The sequence below is a fragment of the Microcebus murinus genome, chromosome 2, assembly GCF_040939455.1.
Source record: "Microcebus murinus isolate Inina chromosome 2, M.murinus_Inina_mat1.0, whole genome shotgun sequence".
NCBI classification, from domain to species: domain Eukaryota; kingdom Metazoa; phylum Chordata; class Mammalia; order Primates; family Cheirogaleidae; genus Microcebus; species Microcebus murinus.
In genome coordinates, this window is record NC_134105.1 from 16,575,001 (window position 1) to 16,597,396 (window position 22,396).

The 22,396-nt window shown below is 37.1% G+C and overlaps 1 protein-coding gene across 24 annotated transcripts in view; it reads left to right on the forward strand.

The window, feature by feature from the left end:
* SRRM1 (serine and arginine repetitive matrix 1) overlaps positions 1–20,634 on the forward strand; it is a 26,643-nt gene extending 6,009 nt beyond the window's left edge. For 2 of the 24 annotated variants that reach the window (XM_012750681.3, XM_012750689.3), the window contains 14 exons: positions 30–145; positions 1,888–2,091; positions 2,617–2,811; positions 3,107–3,226; positions 5,128–5,402; positions 10,066–10,146; positions 10,655–10,741; positions 11,817–11,961; positions 12,390–12,431; positions 14,737–14,847; positions 16,660–17,124; positions 17,662–17,857; positions 18,833–19,042; positions 19,589–20,634. In XM_012750681.3, the coding sequence (XP_012606135.1) occupies positions 30–145; positions 1,888–2,091; positions 2,617–2,811; positions 3,107–3,226; positions 5,128–5,402; positions 10,066–10,146; positions 10,655–10,741; positions 11,817–11,961; positions 12,390–12,431; positions 14,737–14,847; positions 16,660–17,124; positions 17,662–17,857; positions 18,833–19,042; positions 19,589–19,693 (2,352 nt within the window). In that variant the 3' untranslated portion in view covers positions 19,694–20,634. The remainder of the gene's footprint in view (positions 1–29; positions 146–1,887; positions 2,092–2,616; positions 2,812–3,106; positions 3,227–5,127; positions 5,403–10,065; positions 10,147–10,654; positions 10,742–11,816; positions 11,962–12,389; positions 12,432–14,736; positions 14,848–16,659; positions 17,125–17,661; positions 17,858–18,832; positions 19,043–19,588) is intronic. The other 22 variants (XM_075995139.1, XM_075995179.1, XM_012750682.3 and 19 more) reach the window with 14 other exon arrangements.
* The last annotated feature ends 1,762 nt before the right edge of the window (positions 20,635–22,396 follow it).

Sequence of the window (22,396 nt, forward strand, 5' to 3'; positions counted from 1 at the left end):
TCAAATGTTCAACTATGTGTGCTTTGCAGATTGAACAAGAAAAATTGGCATCTATGAAAAAGCAAGATGAAGACAAAGATAAGAGGGATAAGGAAGAAAAAGAAAGCAGCAGAGAAAAAAGGGAGAGATCTCGGAGCCCAAGAAGGTATTATTCAGTAGTTGTATAGCTGATGTTTTACTGGTATTTTAGATCTTAAGGAATTCTGTGTGTAGAAACTTCCACAATTAAAAAGGAATCTAGTGGCATGATTCAGGGAATTTCCATCAAATAGTTTACATAGTGAGCTATGGCTTGCCTCTGGACTAAAGAAATCTTTCACCTTTATTTGAGGCAGATCATTTGACTATAGTTGTCTCTAAAATCTTGGTGAGTTATCCCACTTTTAATTCCTTTTTTTAAAATTAAATGCTAATCTCTGTATCATTCTAATTTTAGCATATGTGTTGCTGAAGCGAACACTCAACTCTTAATTCCTAAATCAAAATCTAGACTTCTTCTGGATTGCTTTAGTTTAAATATAACAACTAATTGAGTTTTTAAAAATAAACTGACTCTATTTTTTCTTTCCATTTCCTTTTTTTTTTTTTTAATCTGTACTCAAAAGCTGTGCTTATTAGCCATTCATGTTATACTTACCTAATTCCCTGTTCTGCTTTTCTTAGATGGTCATATTGAACCCACACTTCAGATCATTTATTTCTTCTAACTTCTGATGAAACTGTTGTTAGGTTCACATTCTTAAATCCACATCTCAATTTCTGCTATATTTTTGGTAAAAGGTGAGAATTCCCTTAGGCTTTTCATTTTTAGGTTCTGTTTCATACATATATGTCTGTTGGAATTACTAAAGGGAAGTGGTAATATCTTTGTCTCATTCATTTATATATTTGGTAGTAAAACATACTTCTCATGGAAGCAGTACTTCTAGAGTTAAGTACAAATCATAGTGGTAACTACTTGACTATTGATGAACTAGGTCTGCTATTTTCCTTCACTATGAATAAGAAAAAACCTTAGCCTGTTGCAGTGGCCTATGCCTGTAATCCTAGCACTCTGGAAGGCCGAGGTGGGAGGATCACTTGAGGTCAGGAGTTTGAGACCAGCCTGAGCAAGAGTTGAGACCACATCTTTATTTAAAATAGAAAAAATTAGCCAGGTGTGGTCATGCGCATTTGTAGTCCCAGCTACTCAGGAGGTTGAGGCAGGAGGATCACTTGAGCCCAGGAGTTTGAGGTTACTGTGAGCTAGGCTGACGCCATGGCACTCTAGCCTAGGCAACAGAGTAAGACTGTCTCAAAAAAAGAAAAAGGGGGAAAAAAGAAAAACAAACTTAGAGTTAGGGAAGCTACTATTAAAAAGGAAAAGGGGCTTCTTTTCCAAAAAAGTTGTCTTATGCAAGTTTGATATATTTTTCTTTTATTCTGAAGAACATATTCCTTTAATCACACTAGTCACTTTTCTGGCACATTTGGGCTCTTTCTGATGAACTCTGGTGTGATCTGTCTGCATTTAAATGTTGTATTTTGCTTGCTTTGGTTTATTGTCAGGGAATATCACTTTACTTTTAAGCACCCTCTTTTCCTCAGAAAAATTGGTCTTTGAATGATCTCTGGGAATGATTAAGAACCTAAGCCTAGAGTCCCAAGTTAGTGCTTTCTTCCCTTATAATTGATACACTTGAGAATGTTATCTTTCATTTGTTTGCTTTTCTGTTTTTCCCTTGGCCCCTTCTATCAAGTACATGAGCTAGGATATCTTATTTTCATAGAGAAATGTCTCATATAAACAACAGTAGTATAACTAAGATTAAGTCTCAAATTCTCCCTTTAATCCTCTCCCCCAATCCACGTTATTCAAAAACCTGAAAAAAATTGCTTTCATCCTAGACGCAAATCCAGATCTCCTTCCCCTAGAAGACGATCTTCCCCTGTCAGGAGAGAGAGAAAGCGCAGTCATTCTCGATCTCCCCGTCACAGAACCAAGAGCCGGAGTCCTTCCCCTGCTCCAGAAAAGAAGGAAAAAACTCCAGAGCTCCCAGAACCTTCAATAAAAGTAAAAGAACCTTCAGTACAAGAGGCCACTTCTACTAGGCAAGTGCATGATAGTTCATTTATACATAGTCAAAATTTGAGACTTAATAGTGTCTGCAAATAATGGCATCTCTGAGTTAAAAACATAGTCATTTTTCTTTTAAATGTTTTAAATTACAAAATTGTTGAAAAGAAATTGAAATTGTATAGGGAGAGTATGTTTAAGGAAAATGCCCCAACTATCTGTTGGTTGTGCTGTTTCAGGTATTTTATATATTGCAACTTGCTTTTTTCTCAGTACATTATGGATGACTTTGCACTTTTAAAAAATTATACATAACCTTAACACTTATACCCCCATAATACGCTAAAATAAAAAAATAAATAAAATAAAATGTAAGTGGTTAGAATTGTTAGTGGCTTACTGGATTTCACTGTTACATACGTATTTTTTGGAGCTAGAGAGAAGTCTTCATGGATTTTGAGAGCTCTTTAAAGAGAAAATATTGTGTTACATCATTGTGTTAAGACTGACTTGGAAGTATGAGTAGAAGAGGGGGAAAAAATGAGCTTTTGTTTCCACAGTGACATCCTGAAAGTTCCCAAGCCTGAACCTATACCAGAGCCTAAAGAACCTTCTCCAGAGAAAAATTCCAAAAAAGAAAAGGAAAAGGAGAAGACTCGACCAAGATCTCGGTCACGTTCCAAATCAAGATCCCGGACAAGATCTCGCTCTCCTTCTCATACTCGACCTAGACGGCGCCATAGATCTCGGTCAAGGTGGGTTGTAACTTTAGGATCAGCATAGACCTTAGATTTTATGTGGAACTTGCCTAGGTAGAATTATGTAAATAATTTCAAAGCAGTAGAAAAATGTTTAGTTTACAAATGTTTTGTTTGGATTTACATAGAATTCGACAATACTTTTTCTGTGTACCATAAAAATCTCTGAAAAGGACCTGAATAAACCAGGAGTGAGGAACTTCTTGATTTAGTTTTTTCAGTGGCCACATTTTAAAAACAAATTAATGAATTTCAAAGATCACGATTTTCCAAATTCTGTTTGTTATGGCAGGTCATACTCACCTAGAAGGCGCCCAAGCCCAAGAAGGCGCCCATCTCCTCGAAGAAGAACTCCACCAAGACGAATGCCGCCTCCACCAAGGCACAGAAGGAGTAGATCTCCAGTAAGACGGTGAGATTTTTCTTTTTTTTAAAATGTGGAAGCGTCAAGTGTTTGACACTGGAGTCATGTTTGTTTGGGGATAATTCTAGAATAATCTTTAATGTCCCCCTGGAAGAAAGAACTTAAATAGATGATACTAGATAATGTCTTCTAAATATCCTATTTCATTTGAAGTGTAATGCTGTTGTTTGTGCTATGAAAAATGTCTAGTCCAGTGTTGGAAAATAAAGAATAAGAAATTCACCATTTTATTGATACTTTGTGTTAACTTACCCTTTCAGACCTCAGGAAGAAATCCTATCAAGTAAGGGAATTGGCCACTTTCCCTTTGGCTTTTAACTTTTAACTGGCTTCTGAAAAATAGCTGACTACAGGGCCATTGAGCTACTTTTACCAGTATTAAAATAATTCATTTGCTCTTATACTTTATTTTTCTTAATGGGGTCTTTTCTCTTTATAGAAGTAATAAGGCTTATAAACAATTATACACTTGATCTCAGCCAAAATGCCAAGAAGGGATGGCTTATAATTCTAACATAAGTAACATGAATTGAAAATTTCTTATAATCTCATTCCATAGATATTAGCAGTTTGGTGTCTAGTTATTTTTTAAGAAATTAGCATAAATCTAACCCTGCTAGTACCAGTGTTCTGTTCTTTAAATCATTCTAAAGTGAGCATAAGGTAAAATAGTTACCTCTTGGATATATGGTTTTTAACAAAAATATTGTGACTAAATCTGTCCAAAGTCGAGGTCTGATAACAGAGTCTTTGTGCTTTATTGACGATATACTTTGCTTGTATTTAAAAGAAACTATGATAATCAAGCTTCCAGTTATACTTTGGACAGAATTTTCTGTGTTTGAGTCTTTTAAGGTTTTTTCAGGGAACTGAATCAACTTAGAAATAAATTAAAGGGAAACATCAGATAAACTCCATAAAGTTATTTTGTTTCTGCAGTCAGGTTTTTAGAGTCCCCATACTTTAAAAAAAAAAAGAAATACTGTTTTCCTTTGGGGAGGAGTTGTCAGGGTATATTGAGCTGCTTACTACTACCACTATTAGAAATTATAGAATTGATGTTACTACTGTTAGGAGAGGAATGAGGTAAAAGGTTAGTCAACTCAGCATCACACTTTTCTAAAATTGATTATTCCTCCTTAGGAGAAAAGTAATGCTGATGCTTTGTAGTACAAAATTAGTGGAAACAGCTATTTCTTATATTGGAGTTTTGCAAACAGCATGTTTTAGTTGTGCTTACTAAGCCATTTAGCAGTCAAAATATTTTGAAGATTGTGTAAGATTCCCTTTCAGCCAGTTTTTATTTCACACTTAAGGTAGGGTTTCTTTTTTTCAGGTTCTCAGGAATTCTTCCGCCAAAGGTGAATTCTGCAGGTACACATAATTGCAACAGAACTTACCACACATTTTGCCGCAGAATTCGAGAGGCCCCTGCTTCTAAGTTTATGTAGCTAAATGAATCCCTAATCTCGCACAGCTTTTTAAAAAAATGCAACCTGAAGATTTCTTGACATTGTGTTATTAAATGAACAATATTATGTCACCCAAATTTTGTATGCAAACTCCAAATCACCAATATCATGCTAAAGGAAAAAGGAGACGGGTTGGTCATTGTATTATAGCATTCAACCTGACAAGTTTTTAACTGGAGAGACAAACAGAAACATTTTTCAGATTTAAGTTATTTATAGTTAGTCTTACAATTAGCTGTTTCCTGTACTAGGTTATGGTTTTGTTTTCCATTTTTTTGGACTCATTTATGTGCTTAGCTACATAAACTCAAAAGTTGGATTAAAATAGCTGTATTTTCATGTAAACTGTTCATACCTGTAAGGTCATTTCTTTATTGTAAGTATGCAATTAGTGAATATGAATACTTTATTCCACAGAAGAAGGCGTTCATCAGCATCTTTGTCTGGGAGTAGCTCATCATCCTCTTCATCTCGTTCCCGGTCACCGCCAAAGAAGCCTCCCAAGAGGACATCCAGCCCCCCTCGAAAAACTCGTAGGTTATCTCCTTCAGCAAGTCCTCCAAGGCGAAGGCACAGGCCATCACCTCCTGCATCTCCACCACCAAAAACTCGGCATTCCCCGACACCCCAGCAATCAAATCGTACCAGAAAAAGTCGTGTTTCTGTGTCTCCAGGGAGAACTTCAGGTAAAGGTAAAAATCAAACACATGAAAATATATGTTCTTTCTTTTTTGGCTACAAAGAGCAATATTGTCAGTTGTCTCCCCCTTCCTACTCTCCAAGTATGAAATCGAGTTTACATGTAAAGTCACTTTGTTTTTAGCAGTGCCTTCTGGCATTGAGCAGGTAGATAAATACATTGTCAGCTGTGGGCTGTTTGAGCTGGGGTAACGTATCAAAGTTTGTGTTGTCATGATAAAGGATCATTTTATTACTATGAGACCAGTTAACTTTTTTCCCCTGAAGATTTTTTGGTGTGATATCTTATTTGAGGACTTCATATTCTGCTTTAATTCTTTCTTGGCCACATTGTGCTCCCAAGGGAAGGACATGGTGTCCTCTTAAAAGCTGATTTGTTTTTTTAATTTAGGCTCTAGGCAGGGTTCTTCTGAGTATTGTCCTTGCTTTATTCTGCAGATTGATTTCTGAGGAATTTATGATCTGTGATCCTGCCAGGCAAGTAGAATGCTGTGCTAGTCTGAGTGAAGGTTGTGGTCTATTGGGGTTTGTCCTTTTAGCATTAAATACACATGGAGAAAACTGTAGGATCCATTTGAATCGGGCCTTTGGTGCTTAGGGCTGAAGTGATATACAGCCTGAAAGGTAAGTAGTAGGGGAGGGAGATGACCTTAAAAGCTACTGTAGCAACTGGATTTTAAAGAGCAAACATGCTGGGGTTGTTCTGAGTACATTGAAAGTTTCAGGTTAGAGCTGGATGTGGTAATGTGGGCCTGTAGGCCCACCTAGTTGGGAGGCTGAGCTGAGAGAATCACTTGAGCCTAGTTAGGGCCAGCCTAGGCAACATATTGTGAGACCCTGTCTCTGAAAAAAAGAAAATTTTCTGGTTAGAAATAAATGGGGATGGGCAAAATTTTCACCGTATATTTTAATGAGCTTAATGAGACCCGGATTTCTAATCAGCCACCCTGCTACTTTGTCTCCCCACACAACCCACGCTGCAATGTGGTGATGTCCAGAAAGGCAAATTTTACTTTATTTGGGGGGGGGTCTGTTATAGTGAGATATAGGTAAGCTGTCAGAGTACAAGGAGGACCAGTAGATAATAGTAACTTCTAAAAAGTAATGTTTAGATTAGTTTTGAATTTTAACATTAATTTGGCGATACATAAAAAAATAAGATGTAGTCATTTAGACCTAGACGGGCAGCAGAATGAGAACAGAGAAACCTTTTAATTGTCCGTTCAGACTTAAGTATGGGAGAGGGCCTCAGATCACTATTTTCGGAACCTCATGCACCATATTAATTACTCTTTGTTCAAAATTGGGAGATTTTCAGTCACCATGTCCAAATCTAATGCTCGTTGTTCTGACCTATTTTGTATTTTCCTTTGAAGATGGTGCTTCTGAATATTTTGGAGCTAGAAAGCTTTGTAGGGAAAAAATACTATTATAAATATTCCTACCAGATACTTTGCAAAAACGCATCCAGTTATTTCTCTATTTACATCATATAGCCAAAGAGTTACAAAAGTACCAGAACAGCAGGTCTAAATAAGTCTAGAAGAATTATTAGTTACCTTTTTTAAAAGAGTCTACACAGGTGCTAACCCCTTGTGTTTTGGGATATGCTTTTTGTAAATAAAACACAGTGGATATGTACATAGGAGAGAAATAAGTTGTGATGGAAGACTAGTTGTATTCTTATGGGTTTAGGGACAGGGCTTCCATGTCCAGACAGATCCCAACCAAAGAGAGACACTCTGGGCAGTATAGTCAGAGGCTGCCTTGTGTCTGCTGAAGCTGAATAATTGACTTGAGCTACTTGGAAATAACCTTTTATATTAAATGATCCCAGTCCTCTGTGATGAAATTTCAGGGATAGAAAAGACCGTAGCAATTGTTATCAAGACATAGATTTTTAGGTTAAGTGACTTGGTCAAGATCAACCAGGAATAGGATTTTAAGAGTTCTTATTGCTTTCTAGTTAAATGATACTTTTCCTAACTTTCCTACCCCCAGATTCCTCTTTGATTGCCAAAGGAGGGAAATGGAGGACAGGGTGAAATTCTTTAGTTTCTGTACCTGGTAGTACGATTTTAGAAATTCCTTCTTTGCAGTTTCTACAGCTAATAAGAGCAGTATCACTGAAATGTAGTAGATTTTTGTGTTTCATGTAGTTACCGATGATCAGGGCTTTAGGGCTTTGCTATTGATAGTGGGCAAATGAAGCAGGAGGGAGACAGGCAAAGAGTTCTGGGGAACTTAAGGGTGAATTATTTGAAGAGATCTTAGGGAAAACATTTTGTAATCATTGGCATGTCATGGCTAAATTGGCATATCTCAGTAATACGTAAAATACTGCTTTGAAATCAGTGGCACATTCAGTGGACTATGTTAATGTATATATACCTATAGTGGTGGCAATTTTGATTTATTTAGATTAGCTTGGTCATGTAAATTGTGCTCTGTAGACACTTAATGGTTAGTTTGCTATTTCTGATCACAGAGTGACTTTATCTTTACAAGTGATCTTTTGGGCAAGTCTGGGAGATTAATAATTAACAGGAATGTTGCAGTAATTTTTAAATTCTGGTCTTAGAGTTGCCTTAGATTTCTGACTTAATGCTAGAATGATTTTGCCCCTTGCATACTTAACATTGACATAACAAAGTAAACAGTATAAAATCTCATGTAGACAAACAAATCTGAAACATTATTACCGTTATTTGTAATGTTAATAATGCTGTGATTCAGTTTTATTAAAATAGAATAAGGAGTAAATGGATACTTTTCTGTTGGTATAAATGTATTAATAAAGACTTTCATCTAGGTCATTAAATGAGAGATTGAATTAGGACACAATTCCAAATGTGTATTTCCATTGGAAAGAAATGTAGATAATGTTACAGTTCAGTTGTATTATTTACTAAGTAGGCGTTTGCCAATTATCTTGGAAGCATAACCACATTTTTAGTGTTTCTTAGGGGAAAATGTATTCTGACATCCCAACAACTAGCTTTCAAAACAAGTTTTAAAACTCAGTTCTCCAAGGTGATAACTTGGATATGTGGTTTTATAGATAATTGAATGCCTTTAATATATTTGCAGGAATTGAGGATTAACTGACACTTAAAAATGGAGAAAATGGGCTGGAAAAAGTGCCTGAGATAGTTAAAAATTTTTAAGTATTTTTATTTCATTTCTTTGAATTTTTTAAAATACGAGCTTTAAATATACTTTGCTTTTCTCATTTCCAACGAGTTTCATAGTAACTAGTTAGGTGATAACCATTCTTTACCCAATCTAATAGTTTTTCCAAATGGCTTACTCAGTAGAATCATTAATAAAATTCTGGTCATTGAAAAAGTATAAATTCTCCACTTTGACTACTTTAGTAAAGATGAGATTGCTGTGTTAAATCAGTAGTTCTGTAAGTAACTGCCCTATGGAATAAGCTATTACAGAATTCTGAATATGAGTGTCTGTTAGATGTGTCTACGTTCTGGGTCAACCACCCCATAGTAATTGCTTTAATCACACAAAACAGGTATGAGGATCATGAGGGGGTCAAATTGTCTATAGTTTCTTTCTTAGATGGATATTGTGAAATGTCGTTTCAGGTTAATCCATGGTAAGAGTAACGATTATGTCTGTTGTATATACTTGTGATTTTAGTTGCAGCAATGAGTAGATAAGCAGAGATAGTAGTTGTTTTGAATCAAAGCCCACGCCCTGAAGAGAGTCTTCGTTTTGGATCTTAGCTCACTTAAATCATCTTTGTGACCTCTGGTAAAGTTAACTTCTTTTAAGCCTCAGATTTTTCCTCTTGAGAAGTGGGCTGAGGGGGAGCAGAAGGTGTGATACTAGCAACAGTGCTTCACAGTACACATAGTACAGCAAGCTTACAAAAGGTAGTTGCCATAATAATTTTCTATACAATTGGTAAAAGATAAATTAGATAATCATAACCGCTCTTAAACTATAACCTTAGGTTTAGAGCTGTCTTTTTTTCTTTTTTAATGCTTGGAAAGAATCTTTCAGTCTTAGTGTTTACCAGCTTTTATCATGTGATGATCTGCTTCTCTTTCACAGGTAGTTTAAATCCCTCATGCAACTGTGAAGATTGTGTTCTACATAAAGTGCCTTTAGCTCTTGGGTGGCCAGTCATTCTTTTTTTACAGACCAAATATCTTTTTCTCTGAAAGTATCATATCTTATTTCTTAATCATTTATCATCTTGATTGCTTTTTTTAACCCACCTATAGTAGTGGCTTGAAAGCTTTTATGTTGAAGTCTCCAAAGTTGAGGGTTTGTATGTGTTTTAGGTAATAGAGCTCAAGTAGCATGCATAGGTTTACTGAGCTGCCTGGTTTTTTGGTTTTGTTTTGTTTAACATAGCAAAAATGTTGTTCTACTTAGTATCAGCACCCAGTTTATCTTAATTGTTGATTTTCTTGGGTGAATCTCAAGATTTGGAAATCATTGTAGAACTTTTTGAGGCTTTTTACCAAACATTTAAAAATTCTTGAATCTATTTCACTTAATGACAACAGGGTCTTCTAGGAACTTTTAAATTTTTAGTAAATTCTTTTACTATTAAGAAGGCATCTTATTGTGTACCACTTTTATTTATATATGTGTGTTTGGCTTTTTTTCCCCTTGATTCTCTTTTAGTGACAAAACATAAAGGTACTGAGAAAAGAGAGTCCCCTTCACCAGCACCGAAGCCTAGAAAAGTAGAGTTATCTGAATCAGGTAAGTTTTGGTTTTGTTTTGTTTTGTAAGGTGATTTTGATTTTTTACACATTTCATCATCCCTGCTGCTTAAAGATTAATTATATAGGATATGGCTTAGCAAGTAAGAACTAAGACACTCAAGTTAGACAAACCTGGTTGGAATCCCCAGCTCCACTTTTAACTGCTTTTGGTTTGTTTTAGTTATTTAATCTATCTGGGCCTTATTTCTTTTATCTCTGAAATAGGGATAATATAGGTTTTTGACAGTTAATTGAAGTAATACTTATAAAATGCTCGCCACCCAGCCTGACCTGTAATAAGTGCCTAAATAAGTTTATTTTGATTATATTTGATGAATATAGTCTAAGTCAACATTTAGATTGGCATTATAAACTTTGTAAAAAAAATTGTAGTTATATTGCTTGATCCAACCAGATGAAGGTTGAAAGGCTATTTTCCTATTCAACTGTCAAATTTTCTATATGTATGACTAAAGAAACACTTTCTAAATGCATCCATCTTTCAGAAGAAGATAAAGGTGGCAAAATGGCTGCAGCAGATTCTGTGCAGCAGAGACGCCAATACAGACGACAGAACCAGCAGTCTTCATCTGGTATGGACACTGATGATGTTTTTTTTCTACCTGTATTTCCTAAATTAAAAAAAAATACTTAAGATGCAAATATTCATCAGTGTATAACGAGTATACTTAAGAGGAATAATATATTTGTGCCTACAAAGAAATCTGTTGGGGCAGGGTTTAAGTCCTTTCTTAAAACTTAATTTTCTATTAAATTGTTATAAAAGTAATAGATCCTTAAAGTACAATAATAAAACAGATAACAGGGGTATAAAGTTGGTGAAGTATAATTTTTTCCCAACAGCCCCATTGTAGCCCCCCCCAGCTTTTATTCAGAAATTTTCTGTGCATATAACAGCATCTGTGATTAAAAGGGGTCAAAAATAAAAACCCACAGAAGCCCAAGCTAGATTTTGTTACCTCCCTTAACTTAATAGCATATCTAGAATATCTTTCCCTGTTCTTGTAAATCTACCCCATATTATTGCTAGTTGCAACATTTAGCCAGTCACCTATTTGGCGGACATGTAGGTTATTTCTAGTTTTCTTGTGTACTTATGCAAATATATCTATAAAATAATAATTGGAGTTGTTGGATTAAAGACCGTGTGCACAGAGATCCGATTTTTAAACCAGTTGCTCTGTAGCTTGTTTGGTTATCTGTGACTGAGCCTGGGCACTATCCTTGGTTTATGTTTGTGAAATGGAAAACAAACCATCCCACAAGAGCATTAAAAGTTTAGAGGAGTAAGAATCAAGTAATTGCTTGCAATGTTTTTTAAGCTTTACTTAGTTATTTGGAAAATCATTAGACTTCTATCATTTTGGTTGGATCATACTGTGGAAATGATTTGTATAATGAATATTTATTTATGCTTGGCTTTGAAGTCATTGAACATTTTTTTTTTATTTAAATAATTTTTTTTCTTTTTTTTCCCCTTGATTTCCATGGTACATTGAACATACTGATATTGACTCTGTTCAGAACTGATGGCCAGCCTACATGCTTGTGTACATATAGTGAACACTACATCCACTTATATTCAGAAAACTTGGACAGACTCAAGCACCAATGTAATATAATTTTTTCTTTATTGTGTAATTATAGACTCTGGTTCCTCCTCATCATCAGAAGATGAACGACCCAAGAGATCCCACGTGAAGAATGGTGAGGTAGGCAGGCGGCGGAGACATTCCCCTTCCCGGAGTGCCTCTCCATCACCACGAAAGCGCCAAAAAGAGGCTTCCCCTCGGTAATGTCTTTTCTTCAGTGATCTTCACTGATGTTCTGTAGTTGTGATGAAACTTCATAAAGGATGGGCTATGGGATTATTAGATTTATTTTGGTTTTTAGGGAAGTTTTGTTTTGGTTGTTGTTTTTTTTTTTTTCTTTTCCCCAACCCCCTGCCCCAGATCTTGGTTGTTTTTTTGTATATCTGTGTGGGGTTTTGTTTTGTTTGGCTTAGTGGTTATAAATTATTTAATGATAACTGGGTAAATTGTGAACTGCCATGTCATGTGTACATAACTAGAAGAATAAACCAAACAATTAAATCATTGCATTAACTCCTGAACGTGTTTGAACACTTAAAAATATCCCTGTTAGTAGTATTTAACTCCATCAAAGTAAATAATTTAGTGAATGGAATTCTTGACATTTGTTTTTCTCCACTGCTCTCAGGATGCAGATGGGAAAGCGATGGCAATCGCCAGTGACTAAAAGGTTGGTTAGACACTATGTAAATTAGGGTTACATGTCAAAAGTTTTGGTGACTTAATTTCCTGTTTAGTTGACCATGTCCTATTCTTAGATAAACAGTGGCTGTGAAGTTTCTAAATTGTTTTGGTTTGATTTTTTTTTTCTTTACACATCAAATTAATGATAGGTATATTTGTACATGAGATGTTCATTTTAGAGCCTCATTTGAACTTAGATTTTTATTATCTGGTTACTGCTCTTTGGTGATAATTTGTGCCAGCTTACTTGAATTAAGGGGCACAGTTTTAACAGTATCTGGATACTTTCCAAGAAATAGGATAATGGCTCCTTAGATATTAATGGGGAAGAACTTTGCATTTGTGGTAACTTTAGAGAAAGCAAGAAAAACTAGGGAGAAACTTGTAAAATAAAAGTACATATAAGGCTTTGGTCCTGTTCTGTCTTTCCAGTAGTAGAAAGTTGGGTTACATGTCTTCATTGAAACTTTTTGATCATTAGTTATCTACGTGACCACAAAACCGTAACAGGCCCAGGGGGGGTAGAGTTTCATTGGGTCGCAAAGTGACAAAGTCAGGTCTTAGACCCATACTCTTGACATTAAACTATTCTTGTCTTAACCAGCTTTCTACTTTTGAAGGCCTTAACTGCCACTACATTTCTAAGTATCCTTGCAGAAACTATCCCACTGTACTCTTTATACCTCAGTTTTTGAGGCTGTGTTGTTTCAGGTAATTTCATTAATAAATGAGTGTTTTCTTGGAAAAGGCCCTTTGGGACCAATGAGTAGTGTTTGTAATGGAACAAAGAAGTGGAGGAAACTGACAATAAAAAAATAAACCTAAAAAAGATAAGTTTGTGTGCTAAAGTACTCCTTTCTCAGCTGTAATCACCTCTGGCTTCTGTGATGCTAGCACAGCAGCTAAATATTAAGTGCTTTACAGCATTAGGTTATTGATACAGTTTCTTCTCTTTGATTGACTTACCCCCACCTTCCCCTTATTGAACTACTTTCTATTCTGGAAAGAGATCTCTTTTCTCAGAGCAGTGAAATTAACACTAATGTTTATTGCCCTGCTCCATGGTTTGATTTTGTTTCTCCTCATTAAAAAAGTATTTTAAGTTGTACTAGTAGCTTCAAGTTTGATGCCGTTAGAAATTGCCATCAGGTGTCTAGGATTTAGAGCTGGAGGAAGAATTATTTGGAACTGTGCTTCAGTGTCCTGTCTTTGGAGGGGAAGTAATAGCCTGGTTTCAACCATTTTATATGTAAAGTGTTCAAAGTGAAGTCTTAGTTACCCACAAAGCATAAGCAAACAAATTGAAAATTAAATTTAGTAGTGAATTTCAGGATTTTGTCTATTCAGTTAACAAGCTTTTCTTACTTTCAAAGGGGAACCAAGACCTAGTAAACTTTGGAAAATAATTCCAGGATGCATCAATCCTGCCCTAGGCAAGAAATTAAGAACCGATTATTTGACTATTTTGCATATGTAAGTTTAGCCAAAGGTGGCAAACCAGTTTGGTTATATTTTAGTATTTCTGTTGTGAGGCTGCTATTAGTCCAGTTGACATAATATTTTTCAGGTGTGCTTTTTGTGTTGATTAAATGTTTACGGGGTGCAGAATTAAGGTTTATATAGTTCTCATATACATTTTAACTGCATTATTCCAAGTAGTGCTCAAACAACTTTGATCATTTTTCTTGAGATATAGTGTATTTTGGTAATAGTATGCAACTTTTGAATAGTGGAGATACATCAAAAAATTAAAAGCTTGGAGCAGTGACACCAGATTTGGGTTAATGTTAAGCCACTGGACTATTGACATTTTAAATGTTTGTATTAGAGGCTCTACATATTTGATTCTTAACAATCAGAATCACCTGTAGAATCTTTCAAAAACACCTGGCTGGACCTTAGCCCAGACCTGGTGGACATATATATCTGGTGGATTTATATCTCAGATAAGCTTCCCAGGTGATTCTGATTTGCATCACAGTTAAAAAGCAGTGATCTCAGGTAGTGTTTTCGAACTGTTTTCACCCTGTGTCATGTTAGGAATGTTTATGTCATAAACCATAGTATATGCTTATATGTACTGAAACAAAAATTTCTCAAAACAATATTTACAAATAAAACACTTTGATTATATTACTTTTTTAAAATGTTGGCTCCCATCCAGATTCAAAATGAATAGGTCTTGAGACCTGTAGTTTGAAAAATACTGCTCTTCTTGAAACTGTCTTTCCGGTCACTTAAATTATAAGTGTCATTGACTCAGAAGTAACTCTAATTCTTCTTTGGTTTAGTGGTAGACGGAGGAGAAGTCCTTCCCCACCGCCCACTAGAAGGCGACGTTCACCTTCCCCTGCTCCTCCACCTCGAAGGCGCAGGTCTCCTACACCACCACCACGAAGAAGGTACTTTGTCAAATATGCTAGTTGGAGCTAATGGGAACAACTTTGAATCTTCATGATTATTATATCTTATTAGAGTAGCATTGTTTGACCAGTCATAAAAGACCACATATGATTTCATTTATATTAAAAGTCCAGAACACACAAATTTATAGAGATTGAAAGTAGATGTGTGGTGCCTAGAGTAGGGTGGGAATGGAGGGTGGCAGTGGTTGTATAGCTATGTGAATATACTATACTCATATAGTTATGAATATACTAAAACCATTAAATTGTATACTTGAAATGGGTGGATTTTATAGTATGCAATAATGGTGTTAACTATATTAAAAGATGGTGTGACTCTAGTTAGAGATTACAAAGAGAAGTAACTTCACATTAGGGAATCTCGGCAATACCTCCTTTGATTAAGTAATCAAGGTTAGCATCCCCAATAATGCACATGTAGCATCATGTACTTCCCGTATACCTCTGTAGTATGCTTGCCAAACTAACTTTACAAACTAACTGCTGACCAGTACTCTTTCAAAAATGTCAGTCATGAAAGACAAAACTGAGGAACAGTCACCGATTTGTGAGAGCTGAAGACATCTAAAATCATGGAATCTAAGAAAACCAATGTTTATTAGTAGAAGACTGGGGGTGGTATTGGTATTTTAGTTGATTCTAAGTTAGTACTGAGGGTAATTTTATAGTTTGAATTTTAAAATAAAAATCGGGGGGGGGGGGCAGTGTTTTAATGGCATTACTCAGATAACGTTGCCAAGCAGTATGATGGCTGGCTACCACTCTTTAATGCCTGTTACGTGCTGGACAAAGTGCTAGGTATTTTATATTCTTTAACGCTAGTCCTCAAGGTGACCTTGCTTGGTAGGTGGTAGTATTCTCATTTTACAGGTGAAGAAATGGAGGTTCAGAGTTAACTAAATAATTGCCCAAGTGCAATGATGAAACTGTACTCTACCACGTTACTCCAAAAATGGCCTATTACACAGGTGGTTCTGGGCAGGAATTTATTTTGAACTCAAAGTCTGAAAGATCCAAGAACAAATTAGACATTTTAGCCTGAGTTTTTTTTTTTTTTTTTTTTTAACAGAGTAGGTTAGAGTGCAATTAGCCTGAGTTTTATGATCAAGTCTAATTCCTAAGGAGTAAGTTAGGATTGTATAGGAATTAAGCATTAAGAGGAAGACCAGATTGGGCTTTCATGGAGATGTGTGCTGCTCAGCAGTAGACTTCCATTGAAGAGTGGTCTTTTGAGACAGAAAATGGAACAGTTTCTTTGAGGGAGGTGGAGTTATCTTTAAAGCTTGTGCAGTGAACTCTAATTATTAATACAGAGTCCAAACGCCAGTTCAGAGAGGACACCACATAGGAGAGCTCTTTAAAGCACAGACTTCCTGAGTAAGTTGACCATGGTCAATAGAGTCCTGCTAATGTAGTTACCTAGTTATTATATAATGATAACTGCTGTTCACAGTTTCCTCAAAGCAATATAAGGTTCTCCTTTCAAAAAAGAAAAAAACAGTAAATTGATTTCATATAGATTATTTCAAATGACTTGACTAATTTAAATTTTGTGAAAATTGCAAATTCCTCCATTAATCAGAATGTCTTATTTTGTAGTCATCTAAGATAAACAGTTTACTAAGTGATCATTTTACATTATATGAGAATAAAAATATGTCTACTTATAAATATACTCCCTTTGCCTTGTGGTAACTACAGTATAGCCATGACTACTGGTTACTCTTCTTTGCAAACTATTTCCTTACTCTGTTGGGCCTTTCAGCTTAATAATGTGTGTTTTTCCAGGACTCCCTCTCCTCCCCCACGTCGGCGTACACCTTCTCCAAGAAGATACTCTCCTCCAATACAGAGGAGATACTCTCCTTCTCCACCTCCAAAGAGAAGAACAGCTTCTCCCCCTCCCCCTCCTAAACGAAGGGCATCACCATCTCCACCACCAAAGCGTCGGGTCTCCCACTCTCCACCTCCCAAACAAAGAAGCTCCCCAGTCACCAAGAGACGATCGCCTTCATTATCATCAAAGCATAGGAAAGGATCTTCCCCTAGCCGCTCCACCCGGGAGGCCCGGTCACCACAACCAAACAAACGGCATTCGCCCTCACCACGGCCTCGAGCTCCTCAGACCTCCTCAAGTCCTCCACCAGTTCGAAGAGGAGCATCGTCATCACCCCAAAGAAGGCAGTCCCCATCTCCAAGTACTAGGCCCATTAGGAGAGTCTCCAGGACTCCGGAACCTAAAAAGACAAAAAAGTAAAAATATTTTATGCTTTTTGGTTAGGAATACTTACTTGCATAGCTCTTTGTATTTGGATGCTGTTCTTTTTTTTTCCTTTTACTGAGAAATTACAGAAAGGAATAAGTTGTGAATACACGTTTTTAAACTTTATAGGTCCTATTCACAAATCCTGTTCCATTTTCAGGGTAGTTCCTTATGACATAAATTACATGTAGGCTTTTATTTGGTTCTTAGTAGTATCAGGTATTTTCAGGGCTGTGCTTTGAAAATTCAAGGGATACATAGAACAATTCTTGTGTGTGTAATGTAAGAAACTGGCAGTATTAATTTCATACAGGAAACATCAATAACAGAAGTGATAGGGGATTATGGAGCTTTAGCTACCCTCTAAGAGACTTAGGTGGGGTGAATTTAATACACATTAGTAGAATCAACCAGCAAACTAAGTGCTATAGAATTTTTGACCTGGTTGCATAATGTGGTTGGTTATTTTATCTTATGAAGAGATGTCTGTCTTCGATGCTAAATATTCATTTTTTTCTTTTGTCTAGGGCTGCGTCACCAAGCCCACAGTCTGTAAGGAGAGTCTCATCCTCCCGATCTGTCTCTGGATCTCCTGAGCCTGCAGCTAAAAAGCCCCCAGCACCTCCATCCCCTGTCCAATCTCAGTCACCCTCTACCAACTGGTCACCAGCTGTACCAGTCAAAAAGGCTAAAAGCCCAGCACCAAGCCCATCACCGGCGAGAGTATGTGTCTGCCTTGTTTTGAACATCCTTTAAAAGTTTGCATACGGTCACTTTAAAGCAAAGAAAATATCATTGGGGTATTAAATATTGGAGTTTAAACTATTTTTTCCCCTTTGTAAGACATAAGTCTGATATCTTGGACAGATTTCTGTATTATATAAAATCAGTGGTTAGATGTCATCTTAATGTGGTTGACTGAATTGTTGTGCAGGCTAACAAAGGATTGTTAGAAATTTTAAGTAGTTGCTTAGAAATGTGAAATTCAAAAATTATAGATCAGATTCACTTATAGCAGAGCCTGCCTTTTGCATAAATGTGGTATATATTCAGTGAAGAGGAACAAATCACCCCCACTCTAAAGATAGGAGAGCTCAGATGATGACAGGAGACATGGCATTCATACAGGCATGTGTTTAGACTAACAGCTGGTGCCATTTATTAAAAGCCTGCCACATGTTAGGCAAGTGTTAAAAGTGATTTACATGTAATCTTCACAAGAGCTTTATCAGCTGGGGATTATTAAACCCATTTTATGTTAAAGGGGCTCTGGAAAAGTTAAACCAATTTGTCTGAGGTCAAATAGTTAATGAATTCAAAAGCTGGAATTCAGCTCATCTGGAGGTAGTCCCTGACTTAGTCCATTCCTGGGTACCTGACTCCCCATCTTGTTTGTAGTTGGGAGACCTGGCTTAATGTGAAGTTATTTGGGAAAATTGTAAGAATCAATGACCTTCAAGGCCCTTTGCTGTTTTTAGAATGTGTGAAAAATTTCTTTGCTTTCAGTGTGGTTCCCATCTGTAGGAATATTTTTCTTGGTGGTGATTGACCTTGGGCCTTTTCCTCCCCCCGACCCTCTGAAGCATTCGAAATCTTGAGATTTGTCCATTAGGATATTCCCTTGAGGAAATAAAATGTTAAGTTGGACAGAATTTTAATCAGATTGATTATATTGCTGTCATTTTTCTGGATTTTTAGAATTCAGATCAAGAAGGAGGTGGAAAGAAAAAGAAGAAAAAGAAGGACAAGAAACACAAAAAGGATAAGAAGCACAAGAAGCACAAAAAACACAAGAAGGAAAAGGCTATGGCTGCGGCTGCCGCAGCTACTGTGACCCCTGCAGCTGTTGCTGCTGCCACAACCACATCAGCACCAGAAGAACCCGAGGCAGCGCCAGAGCCTAAGAAGGTATTTACGGACTCTTTATATAGCTGTCTTCCAGTGTATATACAGATAGCATAATCACTGGATTTTGAGAAGTAACAATCATTTTTCTAACAATTGGCTACTCACTGGTTAGCCCTGTTCTGCCCTGTTTCGACAGGCCAAGAACAGTGATTTGCCAGGGCCAAGAATAAGAACACAAATGGCTGCTAAAAAGCTTACTGTTGTTTTTTTTAAAAAAGCATAACTCTGCGGCCAGGTGAGGTGGCTGATGCTTGTAATCCCAGTGCTCTGGGAGGCCAAGATGGGGAGGATTGCTTGAGCCCCAGGAGTTTGGGGTTACAGTGAGCTATGATTGTGCCACTGTACTCCAGCCTGGGTGACAGAGAGTGAGACCGTGTCCCTTTAAAAAAAGAGTTCTCTGAGATAAAACACCCACAAAAAGTGTAATTTGGTGGGTTTCAGTATATTCAGAATTGTGTAGCCATCACCACAATTTGATTCTGCTCTTTATTCAATATCTCCCACTAGTGTCTCAAGACTTAATGATACAACTGTTCTGGTTTTTAGGAGACTGAAAGTGAAGCTGAAGATAACCTTGATGACTTAGAAAAGCACCTGCGCGAAAAGGCCCTGAGATCAATGCGGAAGGCTCAAGTGTCCCCACAGTCTTAGGTGGAAATGTTTGTTATGATGTAAATTTTATTTGGTTTGTACGCAATTCAATTTCAAAATTGCTAAAATGTGTTTGAGCTTTAGACTATAACATTTGTTGTAATAATTGCTAGGTTGAAGTTCACCATGTAAAAAAAAAAGGGCATGGATTTACATTGCAAAAGGTGTCCACAGTGTATTAGTGACATTCTTTCATTGACAGCTGACATAAATTCATTTGGAGTGAAATATTTTAAGCCAAAAAAAATTCCCTTTTTAAAAAAGGGGGTTTAAATATTGTTGGCATTCTTATGGTTCCTTTAAATGCCCCTGGCTATTCCCAGAGGGTTTTTTTTTCCTTTTTTTCTTTTTCTTTACTTTTTCTCCTTTGAGTCTTAGAACCCATTTAAGTTATGCTTTCAACCTTGTATGGTTTGTAAGCTTGCCCAGAAATAAGACCACTGTTTTGAACTACCACAAAAGCATAAATTAATATTTTAATGCCACAATCTTTCCTGTTGCCTGTGGAGTCTCTGCTGAAAAGAATCAGGATTCAAGTTCTAGGATGAGACAAAATGAAAGCATGTTGTTTGCCAGGACACTGTGGGTTTATATTGATGTATAACAAGTTGATTTGGAACACTGGAGTTACATTCTATTCTGTTCTGTTTTTGTTTTTTGTTTTTTCTTTCTTTTGTAAAGGCAATTAACTAGTCCCAGGAAGGATCCTTCAGTTACATAAAATTTGTTTTATGCAATGTCATGGCTCCATTCATATTTTTGTCTTGTTCTTCCAATTGGTATATACAACTTTCAGAGCTCTTGTATTTGGAAGGCTGGAAGGGCCCAGACTTTGAAATAGTGTCTTGGTTTCACTGTTTTTGTTTTGTTTTTTTTTTTTTTTTAAACTAAAGCTATATAAAGCTTGTGGATTAAACAGAATAAATTTCTAAATTTAAAAATGTTTGCCACTGACTTTTACTTACTTGCCTTAATACTATAGGAAACATGTTTCCCCTGGCCGGGCATGGTGGCTCACACCTGTAATCCTAGCACTCTGGGAAGCCTAGGTGGGCGGATTGCTTGAGGTCAGGAGTTTGAAACCAGCCTGAGCGAGACCCTGTCTCTACCAAAAATAGAAATTAATTGACCAACTAAAAATATATATACAAAAAATTAGCTAGGCATGGTGGCGCATGCCTGTAGTCCCAGCTACTTGGGAAGCTGAGGCAGTAGGATCACTGAGCCCAGGAGATTGAGGTTGCTGTGAGCCAGGCTGATGCCAGGGCACTCACTCTAGCCTGGGCAAGAAAGTGAGACTGTCTCAAAAAAAAGACATAGTCCCCATGTGTTTTTAGCTCTGTGGTGAGGTGAGAGTTGGGCAGGGAAAATAAAAGGTGGTGAAATTAAGGTTTTACCATCTTTATTTTAATCATTATTATGATAAGTGCTATGAAGGGAACGTGCAAGATGTAACTGAAACATGTAATACAGTGGGGCAAGTCCACCAGGCAAAAGCAAAAGGAAGAGGATTTCAGGCAGAGCAAACAGTACCTGTGCATACCGTGAGGCCAAGGGAGCCTGACACACTCCAGCAAGTAAACAAAGGCGAAAGATTGCCCTCTGTCAGTGTTTGGGTTTTTTTTGTTTTGTTTTTTTTGATACAGTCTCGCTTTGATGCCCAGGCTAGAGTGAGTGCCATGGCATCAGCCTAGCTCACAGCAGCCTCAGATTCCTGGGGACTCAAGCAATCCTACCTCAGCGTCCCAAGTAGCTGGGACTACAGGCATGCGCCACCATGCCCGGCCAAATTTTTTCTATATATATTAGTTGGCCAATTAATTTCTTTCTATTTATAGTAGAGATGGGGTCTCGCTCTTGCTCAGGCTGCTCTTGAACTCCTGAGCTCAAGGGATCCTCCTGCCTCAGCCTCCCAGAGTGCTAGGATTACAGGCCTGAGCCACCCCGCCCAGCCAGTGTTTGTGTTTTTTGTTTGTTTGTTTGTTTTTTACCCAGCAACCCCCAATCGGAGAATAGGGTTTGTGTTTTTAATGTTTGACTATCTACAGACAAGTCATTTTGCATTTAAGAGTAGAGCAAGCCTGGCGGGTGGCTCACGCCTTTAATCCTAGCACTCTGAGAAGCTGAAGTGGGTGGATCGTTTGAGCTCAGGTGTTCAAGACCAGCCTGAGCAAGAGTGAGACCCCCCCATCTCTACTAAAAATAGAAATTAATTGGCCAACTAAAAATATATAAAAAATTAGCTGGGCATGGTGGCGCATGCCTATAGTCCCAGCTACTCCGAAGGCTGAGGCAGGAGGATTGCTTTTAGCCCAGGAGTTCAAGTCCAGCCTGGGCAATGTAGTGAGACCTTATCTCTTAAAGAAGAATAAGACAAAGCTAGAGGGAAAAAAGTGTTATTAGGAAAATCATAAGGATGAGTAAATATTTTTACTATTCATTAAGTGGAAGTGGATCGTCATTTTAAAGGTATTCATCTTCGTGTTGAGTAGGGTGAGGAAGAGGAGGAGTTGGTCTTGCTGTCTCTGGGATGCCAGAAGTGGAAGAAAATCCACTTAGAAGTGGATTTGCATAGTTCAAACCCATGTTAAGGGCCAACGTACTTGGATCTATCTAGCTAATCATTCATTCAACCCATTTATTCAGTAGGCTTTCATTCCTCCACTTGACTGTTCTTGTTAAGGTTAGCTAGCTATGCCTTCA